Below are 16,725 nucleotides of genomic sequence, written 5' to 3' on the forward strand. Positions count from 1 at the left end.
ATGAAAAATTAATTCACTCCCAAGGTGAAACAAATTTCATGCCCCATTTTTAACTGTAACATTGCCTTCAGAGGTGGTTATGGCTCTGGGATAGAGGACATAGACCTATGGAAGCAATGAAGAACAATTCTGGAAGTTGTCTTACAGAAGGTAGGGATGTGTGTTTTTGAGTGTGAGTGTGTGTGTGTGTGTGTGTGTGTGTGTGTGTGTGTGTGTGTGTGTGTGTGTGTGTGTGTAGGAGGGGGGACTGGAAAATAGGAAACTGCTTTTGGTTAAGGGGCCACAGGTCCAATCATTTAGGCAGCTTTAGCACAGTTGGCTGGCAATTACAGAGGCAGTAGCAAAGAACCAATTCCTTCAGCACAACCCATGTGGTTCACCAATGCCCTTCAGGGATGGATATCTGCTGTTCTTACCTGGCCTGGTCTATGCTCTACCCCAAAACCCTGTCATTCAGTTGAAAGACAATAGGGATGGACAATAAATAACAGCCATACCAATGATATTCATATCCTATGATCAAATAACTTTAAAAAATCAACAAATTAATAATTTACCAAGGAGAATGACGTGGAGGATAGAGAGATCAATGTGGAGCATGAAAATATGCTAGAGCATTTTGAGATTAAAAAAGGAGGCAGTGTTGGGTCTTTTAAAGAACACTAAGATGGATAAATCCCCAGAGCCAGATGGGATATACCCCAGGTTGTTGAGAGAGGCAAGAGATGAGATTTCTGGAGCCTTGACCAAGATCTCCATGTCCTCTTAGCCACAGGCAAGGTCCTGGAGGACTGATGAGTAGCTAATATTGTTGCATTATTCAAGAAGGGAAATAAGTATAATCCTGGAAACTGTAATCCTGAGTCTCACATCAATGGTAGGGAAGTTACTGGAGAGGATTCTTAGGGATAGGATTTATGAGCATTTGGAAAACCATGGCCTAATTAGGGACAGTCAGCATGACTTTGTGCGGGGCAAGCCACGTCTTACTAACTTGATTGAGTTTTTTGAGGAGGTGATAAAGGGATTGATGAGGGTAGAGCTGTGGATGTTGTCTACATGGATTTTAGTATGATGTTTGACAAGGTCCCTCATGGGAGGCTCATCCAGAAGATTGAGATGCATGGGATCCATGGTAACTTGGCTGTTTGGATTCAGAATTGGCTTGCCCCTAGAAGACAGAGGGTAGTGGTCAATGGGACTTATTCAGGCTGGAGGTCCGTGACTAGTGGTTTTCCGCAGGGATCTGCATCGGGACCTCTGCTGTTTATGATGTATATAAATGACTTGGATGAAAATATAGATGGGTAGGTTAGTAAGTTCACAGATGATGCAAAGCTTGGTGGTGTTGTGGATAGTGTAGAAGATTGCCCAAGCATACAGTGGGATATAGATCAGTTGCAGATATGGGCAGAGAAATGGCAGATGGAATTTACTCCAGCCAGATGTGAGGTGTTGCGGTTTGGGAGATCTAATGTGAAGGGACAGTACACTGTTAATGGCAAGATCCTTAATAGTGTTGATGTACAGAGAAATCTTGGGATCCAAGTCCATAGCTCCCTGAAAGTGGCTGCATAGGTTGATAGGATGGTAAAGAAGGCGTATGGCACGCTTGCCTTTATTAGTTGAGGCATTGAGTTCAAGAGTCAGGAAGTTATGTTGCAACTTTATAAAATTCTAGTTAGGCTGTATCTGGAATATTGCATTCAGTTCTGGTGGCCCCATTATAGGAAGGGTGTGAAGACTTTGAAGAGGGTGCAGAAGAGGTTTACCAGGGTGCTGCCTGGATTAGAGGGTATGTGCTTAAGGAGAGGTTGGACAAATTTAGGTTGTTTTCTCTGGAGCGGCAGAGGCTGAGGGAAGATCTAATTCAGGGTTATAAGATTATGAGAGGCATAGATAGAGTAGATAGCCAGTAGTTTTTTCCCCAGAGTCGAAATGTCTAATACTAGAAGGCATTCATTTAAGGTGAGAGGGGATAAGTTCAAAGGAGATGTGCAGGGCAAGTTTTTTTTTACACACAGAGAGCAGTGAATGCGCTTCCAGGGGTAGTGGCTAGACAAATACAATAGAGGCATTCCAGAGACTCATCGATAGGCACATGAATGTGCAGAGAATGGAGGGATATGGACATTGTGTTGGAAAAAGGGATTAGTTTAGTTAGGTATTTAATTACAGGTTTAATTAGTTTGACACAACATCGTGGGCTGAAGGTCCTGTTCCTGTGCTATACTGTTCTACATTCTATGTTCTATGTTTACCATATATAACTGAAAAGGCATTTCTTTGATATTTGTTAAGTTCTTTTTTTAATTCCCTCAGTTTACTCCAGTGGTTGATTCCTAGTATTGAAGCTAATTTTACCTAATTAATCCTTTTATTCCAACCATTCCTATTCATGTCAAATTAAATGACCAACTCATGCAATTCCAAATTCTTCTTCATTTTAAAATTCTCCATATCCTTTCTCTGCTTTTGTTCCCCTGAAGGAAGCAGTCCTGGCTCAAGGAAGCTCTCTTCATGTCTAAGAGCCCTTAGTTAGATGTCTGCTACTGGCGACCACAAAAATCTCACCATGTGAATAACAGAAAATTTTCAGTTTTCTAATTTCTCTCCTAGAGTCAGCGTGGAATTTTATAGGTGCTGACCTTTGTGTGGTACCTTGCCAAAATGCAAATTTGTTGCACGAGACTCCTGACAGAAAAAAGGGAAAATCAACAAGGATCCCTCACTAGGCACATTGTAACTATGACCCAGAGTGAAAGAGTACAACCTCCGCAGAATCACAACCAGTGAATGGTGTTGTTAAGCAGTGCCTCTGAATAGTAGGATCTATGAAGTAACAGTATATATTCCTAATGAGAACCGCAGGTTACATTAACATAATTTACCTGTGTGCATTCCTATTCTTAGCTTTAGCTGGTCTTTGGGCTTGTGTCGTATTTTAAATGATCTCACGGCATCCAGTAATGCTAAGGACATTCTAGCAATCTCTCGTGCATGGAGTTTCCCATTCCGTACTGGGAGCCCAGACACAACCATATAGGCATCTCCAATTGTTTCCACCTGATCATGAGAACACAAACATGGCATTAGTTAAAGCTAACATAGGAAGAATCCCTATTTTCTACTAGCATAGTAAAGTGAAACGTTGTTGATACCATAGAAACTTTGGCTCTGATAATTCACTGAGATTCTTATTTTCCATTATAAGTTTGATAGCAGAGCTCCCAAAGAAGAAAGCAAATGGATGCTTGTAGCTCTTTACACTGTTTCTACAAATTCAAGGCCATCACACTATACATGTGCACAGTGCAGGAGTGTTTCTTTCACCCAAAGCCTTTGAACGCTACAAAAATTATCCAATGTCTACTTAAAAAGCAGCAATGGTTTCAGTCTCAAAACACTGTATCAAGACCTTATTTTTTCTACCTCTTTCAACTTATGAAATTGTAAAGTAAAAATTGTCTGTCACTCTCTCTCCAATAAGAATTTTTCCCTTTGCATTGTTTCAAAACTTTTCAGAGTTTTAAACTTTTAAAGGCTTATAAAAATGATGAGCAAAACCTTTCAGCTGTTCTATAAACCCGTCTGTACCATTGTGAAGTAACTTCTCCACACCACTGCCTCCATTTGTGGTATCTCTCCACCCACTAGGACACCACTGCGTTCACTGAAAACATCTTCTGGTAAATGGGTCAATGGTTGTGATTATCAGCATGCATGTTTTATTAGAAATATGCTTTTACAGTTGTACTGTAATATGGTTGCCAGTGGTTGTTTAATAATGTAACAGAATGTTAAGAAACAGATCTAATTGATATGTAACATTATTATTCAACCCAGCTAAAACAGTCAATGTATTCAATGTAATTGGTGGTACCTTTAAGGCATAAAGTAAGATATATCTTTTTATGCTTTTATCAAATCCCTGAAAGTTATATTAATTTAATGCCAATATTTTTCCCTTTGGAAGTAAAAATATTGCCTAATGCTAGATTACAGTTCTCTCTCTGCCATAGCCCTTTAATACTTTGCATAATTGGTAATTCCTTATAGCTGAGCTTGGATAGCGATTTCAGCAGACTGTTCAACCAAGCACAGAAATAGCTTTAATAGATTTTATTTCCATCAGCATTTCTATCACCCAGCAAGGGTTATAGGACAGTGATCAGAAGCCAAATGACGTTTGAATGTTTCTTTCTTTGTAGTTGGCTTCAACATCATAAACTGATTTCCTCTGCTGTTGTGAGAATCAGCAAATCTAGCACTAGCTGGTGAATGAAGGAGAATGCATGGTCAATTCACATGCATAGTGAGCGATCAGCAACTCTACACAACATATGTTGCTGTGGTGTAATTCAATCCCATATTTTTGCAATTAAGTCTGGACAAAACTGGTTTAAATACAGCATGATTTAGTTGTTTATTTTTAACAGAAAGCATGTCTTTATGCTTTACTATGCATAAGTAAAGACCAACTGACTAGAGAACTGTATCAGCAACTGCTGCAAAAATTGTGCAACTGTAATTGCATTTACCATCTGTAATAGTGGCAACTTCTAGCTTCAGGTATGAAATTGTTCCAAACCAGACACATTGAAAACTAACCTGACATTATTTATTCCATACAATCAAAGGTTTATAAATCATCTGAAATTAACTTCAGAAATGCCTGACTTGGTCATTACCCAAATAAATCACAATACTTTCAGCACATGAAATAATATCACAAGAATACATGATCAACAATTTTCTACTGGCATGAAACTCAGCAATGATAGATGATTGTTAAACTTGCAATAATTAGCAAAAGAACTCGGAAGAGATGATGGGGATTCTGAAGCAAGTTATTGTAATCTAGAATGTTTTGTTTAAATGGGTAGTAGAAACAAATGAAACGGCAACTTTCACAGGGGAATTGGATAAATACCTAAAAAAGAAAAACCCTTAGGACTATTAGAAAAGAGTAGTGGTGGGACTAATTGGATATTCCTTCAAAGAACTGGCAAGGGGACAGGTTGATAGGTTGATAGGTTGATTATCCTCCTCCTGTTGGTACGATTCTGTTTAGCCAAATGACCAGAAGGCAACACATAGGTAATTTAACACATACACTTTTATGAATATGGACCAAGTAGGTTCTTGCTTGGCTAAATATCACCATAGTATTTGGGGTGGTGATCAATTTAATTCTCTTTTACAATTTTTTTTGCAATACATGCTACTTTTGGCATTTAGTGACTAAATATTGTGGTTGTTCCAATTGAGAATAAAATTAAGGCTAAGGTACAAATGATATGGGATATTGCCATAATACAGTATTTTGAACAGCTGGCATAAATCAACAAAATTAAACCATATGAAACAAATTACTATGTAAGCAAAAATCTTCAAGCATTAACTGATGTCCTATGCTACTGCTGCAGAAAGGAAACAAGCAAACAGCAAACTCCTCCCATTATGTTTGTTTGCATAAATAGCCTGGATAATGTAGTCAGTGAAGAAGAGGCAGTGTTGACAGTTGGCTTTCAGCAATGTTTTCTACAGGGATTTAATTATCTCTGTGGTGTGACTTCTCCTTTCTGATGCTGGTCCCTGAAAAGCATGAGTTCAATGGGATCCTAGCACCCTGTCATAGCTAACTTGTTAGCTGAATGGCCAATCAATTAAAGATATTTCACAAAAAACAGGAAACCAGGAGGAAGGAGGCATAATTTCCAGATAATATTTTCAATATTTCACAGCATCTGAAATGAAGTTTGGAAGATGCATATAAGAAGATTGAAACTACTATATCTCCAGCAAAACTTTAAAGTTATAATGTGTTACAATAAAATCCATCAGAGTATGAAGGATCTGGGGAATTACAATCTACATGTATGAAGTTACATTTTAGGATGAAGGAATCTGCTAAGCAGTAATTGTGGGCTTAGTATCCCAAATTACAACTCACACAACAAACCAGAACATTTTCGTTATTTTACAGCAAAACTAGCTCATAAATGTCTGAAATTTTCATCAATTCTCTGATTTCACTTAATTACAACAGAGAAGGTTGCAAAATAGTGCAGACTGTGGAAGGAGGAAGAACCAACAACAACCTTAGGACTGACAGATAATCTGCTGGAAGAACTCAGCAGGTCAAGCAGCATCTGTGGGAGGAGAGGATGATGTTTTGGGTCGAAACCCTCCTTTGGGACTAAGGGTGGAGAGGAAAGACAACCAGCATAGATAGGAGAGGGGGAGTGGCAAGATGGCCCAGTGGGTGATTGATGGAACTAGGTAGGGTGAAGGATGATGGACAGATGGAGCCAGGTGAGGGGCAGGGGATGGGGGGCAGGCTTTGGAGACCGAGGCAAGTGGATAATAGATGGAGGCAGACAAAAAAGGGACAGATGGAGCTGGGTGTGGGGAAGGGAGGGTCAAGGTAGAGACAGCTAAGAAGGTGATAGCAGGAGCCAGCAGTTCTGGAATCTGATAAATAAGAAGGTAATAATGAAAGGTGAAACTTTAGGATTTCTTTGTTAGATTAAGGTGCACAGAAAGCAGGAAACTTCTGTTGCCTTTTCACTGCCATTACAAAGTTCTGCCCAGAATACTTCAAACATTTCTGATGATATAATCTACATACCTTATAGACATCAAAGTTGTCAATAATAGCATCAAAACAGGTATAAAGATCATTCAGTAAGGTCACAACCTGGAAGATAATTTTTGAAACATTTCAGTAATAATGTGTTGAAAGTAATAATAAGTATTGTTGAAAGTAATAGAAATTGCCCTCAGTTACTTTCATTAGTGCTAATTAATGTATTACTGTTGGCTGTTCATTGTACTCTCCCTTTGAAATTTAGCTCCACTGAAGTCAATGGAGCCAAACCTGCTGCTGTTACCATGAGGACGATAGAATCCAACAAACACAGATGAATTCTGAAATAATTTTAGGTGCTAGTAAACTAAAATAAAAATATACAAGTACTCACTCATGCTGCCTATTTTCACTTGGGTCTGGAACTTACTTAAACTGCTGTTTAAGTGTTTATCCCTAGAAACATTGGGAAACGCTCCTGTCATATTTCTTCTGAAATGCTTAGAATGGTTATTTTTAAACTTAATTTCCAGGCGCTAATCCATGAGGATAATAACTCAAAGACTTAATTTGCTATGCATTTCCAGAGATACAGAATTCATGCTATAAGTTGAAAAGCAACAGAAAATATAAAACCAAGGGCAGCAGAAGGTCAACGTACTTGAGGAAAGAGGTAGGTCTGCCAATATTTTCATGTGCACCAAGTACGAACCACAGAAAGTGACTAAGGTTTCCATTGTTAGCTACTGAGGTTGTGGATCATATGACATCTGTAGAGATTCTGAGATAATTACAGATAAGCCAAGCCATTAGCCTGCATTAATTCAACCATTCAAAAAAAATGACAATTCCCTCAATGCAGCACTTTTGTATTGAATCATTGGAAATGGGCACTACTGACAAGGTCAGCATTTAAAGCCCTTGTGGTGATGGGCAATCTTCTTCAACCACTACAGTCTCTGTGGTAAAGCCACTCTTACAGTACTATCAGGTAGAGGATTCCAGTGTTTTGGTTCAGTGGTGAGGATCAGCAATGTATTTCCATTTTATAATGGTATTCTGGGATGGGGAACTTTCAGGTGGCCGTGTTGCCATGTGCCTGCTGGTATGTTCCTCTAAGGCATAAAAAATTATCAGATTTGGAGGTGCTGAAAAAGAATATTAGTGATTTATTGCAGTATTAGAACATAGAACATAGGACAATTACAGCACAATTCAGGCCCGTCAGCCCACAAAGCTGTGCCGAACATGTCCCTACCCTAGAAATTACTAGGCTTACCCATAACCCTCTATTTCACTCAGCTCCATATACCGATCTAACAGTCTCTTGAAAGACCCTATCGTATCAGCCTCCACCACCATTTCCGGCAGCCCATTCCATGCATTCACTACTCTCTGAGTAAAAAACTTACCCCTGACATCTCCTCTATATCTACTCCCCAGCACCTTAAACCTATGTCCTCTTGTGGCCACCAATTCAGCCCTGGGGAAAAGCCTCTGACTATCTATCCTATCAATACCTCTCATCATATTATACACCTCTATCAGGTCCCCCCTCATCCTCTGTCTCTCCAAGGAGAAAAGGCTGAGTTCCCTCAACCTGCTTTCATAAGGCATGCTCCACATCCCAGGCAGCATCCTTGTAAATCTCCTCTGCACCCTCTCTATGGCTTCCACATCTTTCCTGTAGTGAGGCGACCAGAACTGAGCACAATACTCCAAGTGGGGTCTGACCAGGAACCTATATAGCTGCAACAATACCTCACGGCTCCTAAATTCAATTCCCCGATTGATGAAGGACAATACACCATATGCCTTCTTAACCACAGAGTCAACCTGCTCAGCCACTTTAAGTGTCCTATGGACTCGGACCCCAAGATCTCTCTGATCCTCCACGCTGCCAAGAGTCCTACCACTAAGACTATATTCCGCCAACATATTTGACCTACCAAAATGAACCACATCACACTTATCTGGGTTGAACTGCATCTGCCACTTCTTAGCCCAAATCTGCATCCTATTGTTAGATGGTTGGTAGCATTTTATGTTTGAGAAACTGGACACTGCGCCTTTCAAGGCGGTTGCTTTGTCCTAGATAGTACTGATCTTCTTGAGAGCTGTTGGAGCATTTTCCATCACAATCTAGACTTGTGCCCTATAGTTGGTGGAAAGCTCTTGGGGAGTCAGGAAGCCAGTTACTCATCGTAAATATTCAGTCTCTGATCTGCTCCTGAGGTATTGTATTTTTGGGCCAGTTCAGATATTAGTCAACTGTGTGCCTAGGAAGTCAGTGGTGGAATATTTGGTACAAGTAATGCAGTTGATGACCAAGGGAACATAGTTAGACAATGTTGGATCTTGGCTCTGACAAACTTACCATGAGAAAGGATCCGATCTTCAGAGCTAATGGGAAACTCTTCAACTCACATTAGTTACATTCCAGGACCAAGGTGATCCAACCCTCAGTTCTCAAGCTAATGTATGCAGGTGACACCTGCATTTGTGCACTTTCAGAGGCCGCCTCCAAGTCATCGCCAATTCATTCAACAAAGCAAACGAGAGGATGGGTCTTACATTCACCGTCTTCAAGACCAAGGTTCTCTAACAACCTGTCCCTGCTGCACCACACCACCCTCCAATAATAAGAGTTCAAAAATGAGACCCAGGGAAGTGTGCATGACTTCTCATATCTCGGAAGGCACCTCTTGGTGAAGGCAGACATCGACAATGAAATTCATCACTGCGGGTTATGTAACAGTAAAGCCTTTGGTTGAGAAAAAGATTATAAGAGTCAAGACTTCAGACCTGGCACAAAATTAATGTTCTTCTGGGCGGTAGTGATCCCTGCCCTGTGATACGCTTCTGAGACCTAGGCATCCTACATCAGGCACCTCAAGCTGTTGAAAAAATATCACCAATGCCATATCTGCAAAATTCTCCAAATTCACTGCAAAGAGAACCAGCCTCTCCCAGGCCAAAAACACCAGCACTGAGGACCTAGTTACTCTCAGTTGGAATCACAAGCCTGATTCCCAAAACAGATACCCTATTCCAAGCTCTATCACATGAGGAGATTACTAGACAGGCAGAGAAAAAGATTTGTTGATGTGCTCAAAGCTTCCTTCAAGAAATGCAGCCTTTCCTCTGCTTCCTGGGAACCCATGGCCCACGACTGCTCAAAGCGGGGAAGGAGCATTTGGGATGGCTTTGAGAACATTGAGGCCATGTATCAGGAGTACCGAGAGCCCTGTGTGAGTAGAGGAAGGAGAACACCAACTCACAAACTTCCCACCACCTGCTCAGTCAGCCACCACCACTGGCCTCACCTCAGGACACACAAAACCAGAGAGGAAGCCAGTCTTCCTCCCCCCTGAGGGGCTGCATAAGAAGAAGTTGTCAGATTCTCCCTTTTTAGCAGTTATCATTGCTTGGTATTTGTGTGAGGTGGAAGTCACTTGACCCATCTGTTAAAATCTTGCTGATTTGAAACCAGTGCTGGAAATTTGGAGTATAAAGGTCTACCTATTGCCCCTTTATTTATTCAACTAAAGGAAGAAACCTACCACCGTTCTATCCACTCCCTGGCACCACCCCACCATCACCCCATCCTATCCCCCCCCAACCCCCCAAACTCGCATCATCACCAGTACCACTTAGACATCACCAGCTTCTTGCACACTAGCTACTGGTTGGTTTGTTCTCAGTGTTGCTGAAATTCTACAAATACTTGCTGCTTTCTATAGACAGTTTAAGTTGCAGATGTTTACAAGGACATTTGTGTGAATTCTCTGCATTTCCTCAATGGGGCCTTTGCATGTAACCTACCTGCTGCAGTGTTCAGACCAGAGCAAAGGCACAATGCCAGAGGGCGTTATTTTATTCATGTTACTTTGTAGCGAAACAAAATAATTTAACAGAAAGGCTACCAGCAGGATAAAGGAATGACTGCTTTGCTAAAACTTGTGATAATGTTTAAATAGGTTTGAATTGTTTGCAGAGGACACATTATGTCCTTATTTTTCTTCCTCTAGGCCTAGGCCCTGGTAATAAGGGTACTTACCCAAACTCAACAAGTTTAGTGTTAGTACTAAGCGTGGTCAAATAATATAAATAAAATGTATTTTTTAAATCTGTTTCAGCGTATCAAATTTCTTCAACTACAACTATGACTGGTCTTCAAAAGTTACATTATTGGCTGTACAGCACTTTGCAAAGCTCTGAGGTCATGAAAGTCAAAACATAAGCCTTTTTTCAGTCATGAAAGTTATTTGTAGGGAGTACAATTTGCTAGTATCTGATATTTGCTCTAAAGACCTTTCTGGTACCAATTAGACCATGATTCAATTTGTATCTTATAATCTCACAAGAAAGCTATACCCTTCACTGAAATTAGAATATAGTATTATGCTAATGCCAAATTGGAAAGTTTCAATATACTACCTGCAGCGGTGTACTTTCTGCAGACATTGAAGTGAATCCAACAATATCGCTGAAATAAATTGTGACACTGTCAAATGCCTCTGCCTGGACAGTTTCACCCCACTTCAGCTGTTCTGCCACGGAGCTGCAACAAAGAATAATAGTTTAATAACAGGTCATGAGTATCTCACATCATAAAGCATTTTGACTTGGAAACATGACATTAATAATTAGGTGTTGGAGGTTAATTTTTATTAGTCAATGTCACGAAAAGCATATGACCTTAAATCACCATCTACATTAGTAGCTTTGTGAAACATCTCTGTAGTTTAGCACTTAACCATTTTATGATTCAATTAATATAAATATAATATATAATATTAACATAAATTACATGTCTGGTGTTGAATTACATAACACATTCTTTAATGTTGAAAAAAAAGTTGGTTGAAGTTTGAAGTAAACAACTTACATTTATTCCAATTTATAACTAAAGCATGGACTATAGTATTTGAACCGTTAGGGAAGCCTGAATTATCGTGGAAATGAGTTTGTAGATAGCATTCTGAAGCCTACAACTTGGATTGCGTGTCATCCACCTTTTAGGCACATTTCAACTTTACGCTGGGCAGATTGTACTGGAAAGCAGTTCTGGCTGAAATTGTGTCAGATCATTGACGTGTGATTCATGTTAGTATTTCTAACCTTTTCCCAGTGTCAGGGGCACACGAAATGACACTGTTACTCACAGATCATCTATTTCTACCCTTACTGTTATAAGTTGGAATAGCTGGTTCTACAACACAATCATGGAACAGGAGCAGTAGAACCAGGAGTACATTGTGCTACCCTGTTGCTTTTTTCACTATTCAATGGAATAAGGAGACCTGAGCAGGAAACCTCGGATCTGACTTAAGGCTGCTCAAACAAATTCGAAGAGCATGCTACAACTAACAGGGTGTTCCTTCCGGCATGTAACCACTGGGATGCTCACTCCCTGGGTGCTTCAGTGCTGACTCCAATGGCAACTCCATTAGTGGAGGCATCATGGCCATTGCTACCCACTTCAGGCGAGTTGGAGACATAGGGACAGGAGGCAGAAGATCTTATAATTAAAGAGTCTAAAGCCACAGAACTTTCAAAAATACTTCAACCTACCTGAACCTTTCTGATGTGCAATATATTCACAGAGCTCAGGCCCTCTCAGCCTATCACTTCCTTATATGATATTCTGCAGGAAAACCTTCAACTATGTTTCTGTGCATGGGCTGATCTCTCCATGAAGATCTGGGTCATGTTGACTCCCAACTTCCTTGCCAGATGGTCATTCCAACCAGCAGCAGATCTCTGACCTTTCTCCCAATTTGCTGCTCAGTGTGGCATCAGGCAAGTCACCCAGCCACACACCCAAAGAAAGTTATTTGGGGTGTGGAAGGAAACTGGAGCACCTGGAGGAAATTCACAGGGAGATTATGCAAATTCCACAGAGTCAGCATTGGAGGTCAGGATTGAACCCAGCTCACTGAGTTCTGCTCTACTACCTGCATCACTGTGCCACCCAAAGTCTTCCTTATCTCAAGGAAGATGTGATTCATGTAGGCGCGGTAGTGTAGCGGTTAGCATAATGCTATTATGGCACCAGAGACCCGGGTTCAATTCTGGCCACTGTCTGTAAGGACTTTGTACGTTCTCCCCATGTCTGCGTGGGTTTCCTCCGGGTGCTCCGGTTTCCTCCCACATTCCAAAGACGTACAGGTTAGGAAGTTGTGGGCATGCTATGTTGGCGCCGGAAGCGTGGCAACACTTGTGGGCTGCCCCCAGAACACTCTACGCAAAAGATGTATTTCACTGTGTGTTTTGATGTACGTATGTACGTGTGACTAATAAAAAGATATCTATATCAATATCTCTGACCTTTTCCCAGCGTCACGGGCATACCACATGACGCTGTTACTTACATATCACCTATTTCTACACTTACTGTTATAAATTGGAATCGCAGGCTCTACAATACAATCATGGAACAGTTGAGGAGAAGCAAACGACTGCAGATGCTGGAATCTAGATGAAAATCTGTGGAGAAAAGCAGGAGGTCAACGATTTGGGTCAGGACCCTTCTTCAGGTTGACCGCCTGCTTTTCTCCACGAATGCTGCCTGGCCTGCTGAGTTCCTCCAGCATCATCGTGTTTTTCATCATGGAGCAGCTGCAGCTGAACCAGGAGTACATTGTGCTGCACTATTGCTTTTTTCACTATTCAGTGGGATAAGGACACTGAAGGAAGCCTCAAATCTGACTTAAGGCTCCTCAAACAACTTCAAAAAGTGTGCTACAACTAACAGTGGTGTTCTTTCTAGCATGTAGTAACTGAGATACTCATTCGCTGGGTGCTTCAGTGGTTGCATTGCCTGAAGTGTGGACTCTGAGGGACAAGGACTACTCTCCGCTTCTGTGTCTCCTCACACCAATGCACTGTTGAACCATAATGTGTGAGCACAGATATAATGAGAACCACCCAAATATGACAATGGTAGTGGAAAACACCATTTGTCTCCCCAGTTTGCCTACCACCACAACAGGTCTACAGCAGACGCAATCTCACTGGCTCTGCACTCAGCTGTGGAGCACCTAGACAATAGCAAAACATACATCAGGCTGCTGTTTATCGATTACAGCTTGGCATTCAACACCATCATCCTCTCAGTACTAATCAACAAGCTTCAAAGCCTGGGCCTCTGTACCTCCCTCTGCAACTGGATCCCTGACTTCCTTATCGGGAGACCACAATCAGTATGGATTAGTAGTAACATCTCCGCCTCGCTGACAGTCAACACAGGTGCACTTCAAGGATGTGTGCTTAGCCCACTGCTCTACTCTCTCCACTCGTGACCGTGTGGCTAAGCACAGCTCAAACACCATCTATAAATTCATTGATGACACCATTGTTGTTGAAGGAACCTCAGATGGCAATGAAGAGGCATACAGGAATGAAATAGATTGGCTGGTTGAGTGGTGTCGCAACAACAACCTCGCACTCAACATCAGCAAGACCAAGGAATTGATTGTGGACTTCAGGGAGGGGAAGTCAGGAGAACACACACCAGTGTGTTCAGTGGTGGAAAGGGTGAGCAGCTTCAAGTTCCTGGGCATCAACATCTCAGAGGATCTATCTTGGGCCCAACACATTGATGCAATCACGAAGAAGGCACACCAGCAGCTCTACTTCTTTAGGAGTTTGAGGAGATTTGGTATGTCACCAAAGACACTTGCAAAGTTCTACAGATGTACAGTGGAGAACATTCCGCCTGGTATGGAGGCTCCAATGTGCAGGATCAAAAGAGGCTGCAGAGGGTTGTAGACTCAACCAGCTCCATCACGGGCACCACCCTCTCCACCATTGAGGACATCTTCAAGATGCAGTGCCTTAAAAAAGTGACATCCATTATTAAGGACCCACACCATCTGGGACATACCCTCTTCGTGTTACTACCATCAGGGAGGAGGTATGGGAGCCTGAAGACCCACACTCAGCATTTCCGGTACAGCTTCTTCCCCTCTGCCACCAGACTTCTGAATGGTCCATGAATTCATGAACGCGACCCTATTATTCTTCTTTTGCACTATTTATTTATTTTTGTAACCTATAGTAATTTTGCTGTCTTTGTCTTGTACTGTACTGTTGCCGCAAAACATGAAATTTCACGACATGTGCCAGTGATAGTAAACCTGATTCTGATTCATGAGATTTTGTTCCCTGCAGTCAAATGTCAAGATGATGCTGAGAGATTCATCATTATGTGCTGCATGCTGCACAATCTCATAGAACACCAGAGCCTGGGAGCCAGGAGTTAGAGCCTAAAGAACAGAAGAAGCAAGAGCAAGGAAGAGGTGTGGCCATGAGTGGAATGACTCTGCTCAGTGCTCACAGCTTCATCTCCCAGATAAGAAGAGGAGTCGGATCTAGGCTGCAAAGGTTATTAGAGACTCCTGAAGAGAGAAGATTTTCATAAGGAACCCGAAAAATAAAATTCCCTCAAGTAAACCACGTGACTGTCTCCACATTACAATTCTTAGCATCAACACAGTGCACTAATAATCAGCCAGGAGAGCACAGAAAATGCATCAAGTCCCTTAATGTCCTTCTTACTCAAGAACGAATGATTCCTGATCCAATTACATCAATGGCTTGTTACACATTTGAGTACTTCCTGATGACTGGTACCTCCCTTGAAGAACTCAGACCTCCACATTAGTAACACTTTGTGAGCAGCTCCACTCTACAAGTGTAAATGCTGGTGTGCAGGTCACTTTGAAATATCTTCTGAAATTTTAAAATCTGTATTAGCAGTGCCCCATTATGTGAATCTCACACTCTTGGAAGATACTGCTGTAGTAACTATTTCCAAGTCAACCCCATTTTATAAGACAGTCCTATGAAATACTGTTATCTATTTCCAATTGGTCCATCTTGTGTACAATATTGTTATTTTTTGTCAGTCTTAAACATCGCAAGGATTACAAATTATGTATTTGATTAAATAACAATGTAAAAGGTTCTGAAACTGTATCCTCCAAACACCAATAAAAGATTTCAGATATGCAATCGAAATTGTCAGAACATAGAACAGTACAGCACAGAACAGGCCATTCAGTCCACAATGTTGTGTCGACGTAGCTATTCCCTCCTGCCTACAGAGTGCCCATATCCCTCTATTTTCATCTCACTCATGTGCTTATCCAAGCCCCTCTTAAAATCCCCCAATGAGTTTGACTCCATCACCCTATCGGGCAATGCATTCCAGGCATCCAGCACTCAGTAAAAAATGTACCCCTCACGTCTGTTCTGAACCTACCCCCTCTCACCTTAAGTGCATGCCTTCTGGTATTGGATCACTCAATAATGAGAAAAAGATATTGCTTGTCCACCCTATCTATACCCCTCATAATTTTATACACCTCCAACAGATCACCCCTCAGCCTCTGCCGCTCCAGAGAAAACAGCCCAAGTTTGTCCAGCCTCTCCTGATAGAAAATGCCCTCTAATCCATGCAGCATCCTAGTAAACCTCCTCTGCACCCTCTGTAAAGCCTTGACATCCTTCCTATAGAGAGGTGACCAGAATTGCACACAATACTCTAAATGCAGCCTAACCAGAGTTGTATAGAGATGCATCATAACTCCTTGACTCCTATACTCAATACCTCGATTAATAAATGCAAGAATGTCCTCTTCGTGTGTTGTATCATTCGAACGGTTCTATGAAACTGACTTTGTTATTTAATTACAGTAAAACTGTTAGCCCCATGCTACCATTGTTTTAGATCACTGTATCTTGTTACTCAGCTCATGCAATGTTATTGGGAATCTGTTAGTTAGATATCAATATGACAATCTATAGTTCCTGCCAATAGTTACAATAGCAACTGCGCACCCAAGCATTTTAAAAGAATTTATGGAGAAGACTTACAGAGGTAATATTACACACAATTAATAATTTATTAGAAATATACGTGGTGACAGAAGATGAGAGAAACACTAGAGTGTTGGTAGTAAAGGGAAGTTTTCCGAATGGTCACATGCTGAGTAATGTGCGACCTTGAAATCAAAACCAAAAATTTTAAAGATGCAAACAATACTAAAGTTTAAAAGATAGTTGAAACTGCCCAGTGCCAGCCTTTGGAGTCTGCTCTTTCATGGGATGGGTGGTGGTGGTGG

General features: G+C 41.2%; 2 protein-coding genes across 3 annotated transcripts in view; one reads left to right on the forward strand and one right to left on the reverse strand.

Moving 5' to 3' along the window:
• LOC127579985 (involucrin-like) overlaps window positions 1-16,725 on the forward strand; it is a 513,761-nt gene that overhangs the window by 103,365 nt on the left and 393,671 nt on the right. The window lies entirely within an intron of this gene.
• Window positions 1-16,725, reverse strand: part of npr2 (natriuretic peptide receptor 2) — a 132,720-nt gene that overhangs the window by 11,404 nt on the left and 104,591 nt on the right. For both annotated transcript variants that reach the window (XM_052032917.1, XM_052032926.1), the window contains 3 exons: window positions 11,033-11,156; window positions 6,635-6,703; window positions 2,892-3,066 (listed from right to left, as the gene is read on the reverse strand). In XM_052032917.1, coding sequence (XP_051888877.1) covers window positions 2,892-3,066; window positions 6,635-6,703; window positions 11,033-11,156 — 368 coding nt within the window. The remainder of the gene's footprint in view (window positions 1-2,891; window positions 3,067-6,634; window positions 6,704-11,032; window positions 11,157-16,725) is intronic.

This window comes from Pristis pectinata, chromosome 2, assembly GCF_009764475.1.
Source record: "Pristis pectinata isolate sPriPec2 chromosome 2, sPriPec2.1.pri, whole genome shotgun sequence".
Taxonomy (NCBI): Eukaryota; Metazoa; Chordata; class Chondrichthyes; order Rhinopristiformes; family Pristidae; genus Pristis; species Pristis pectinata.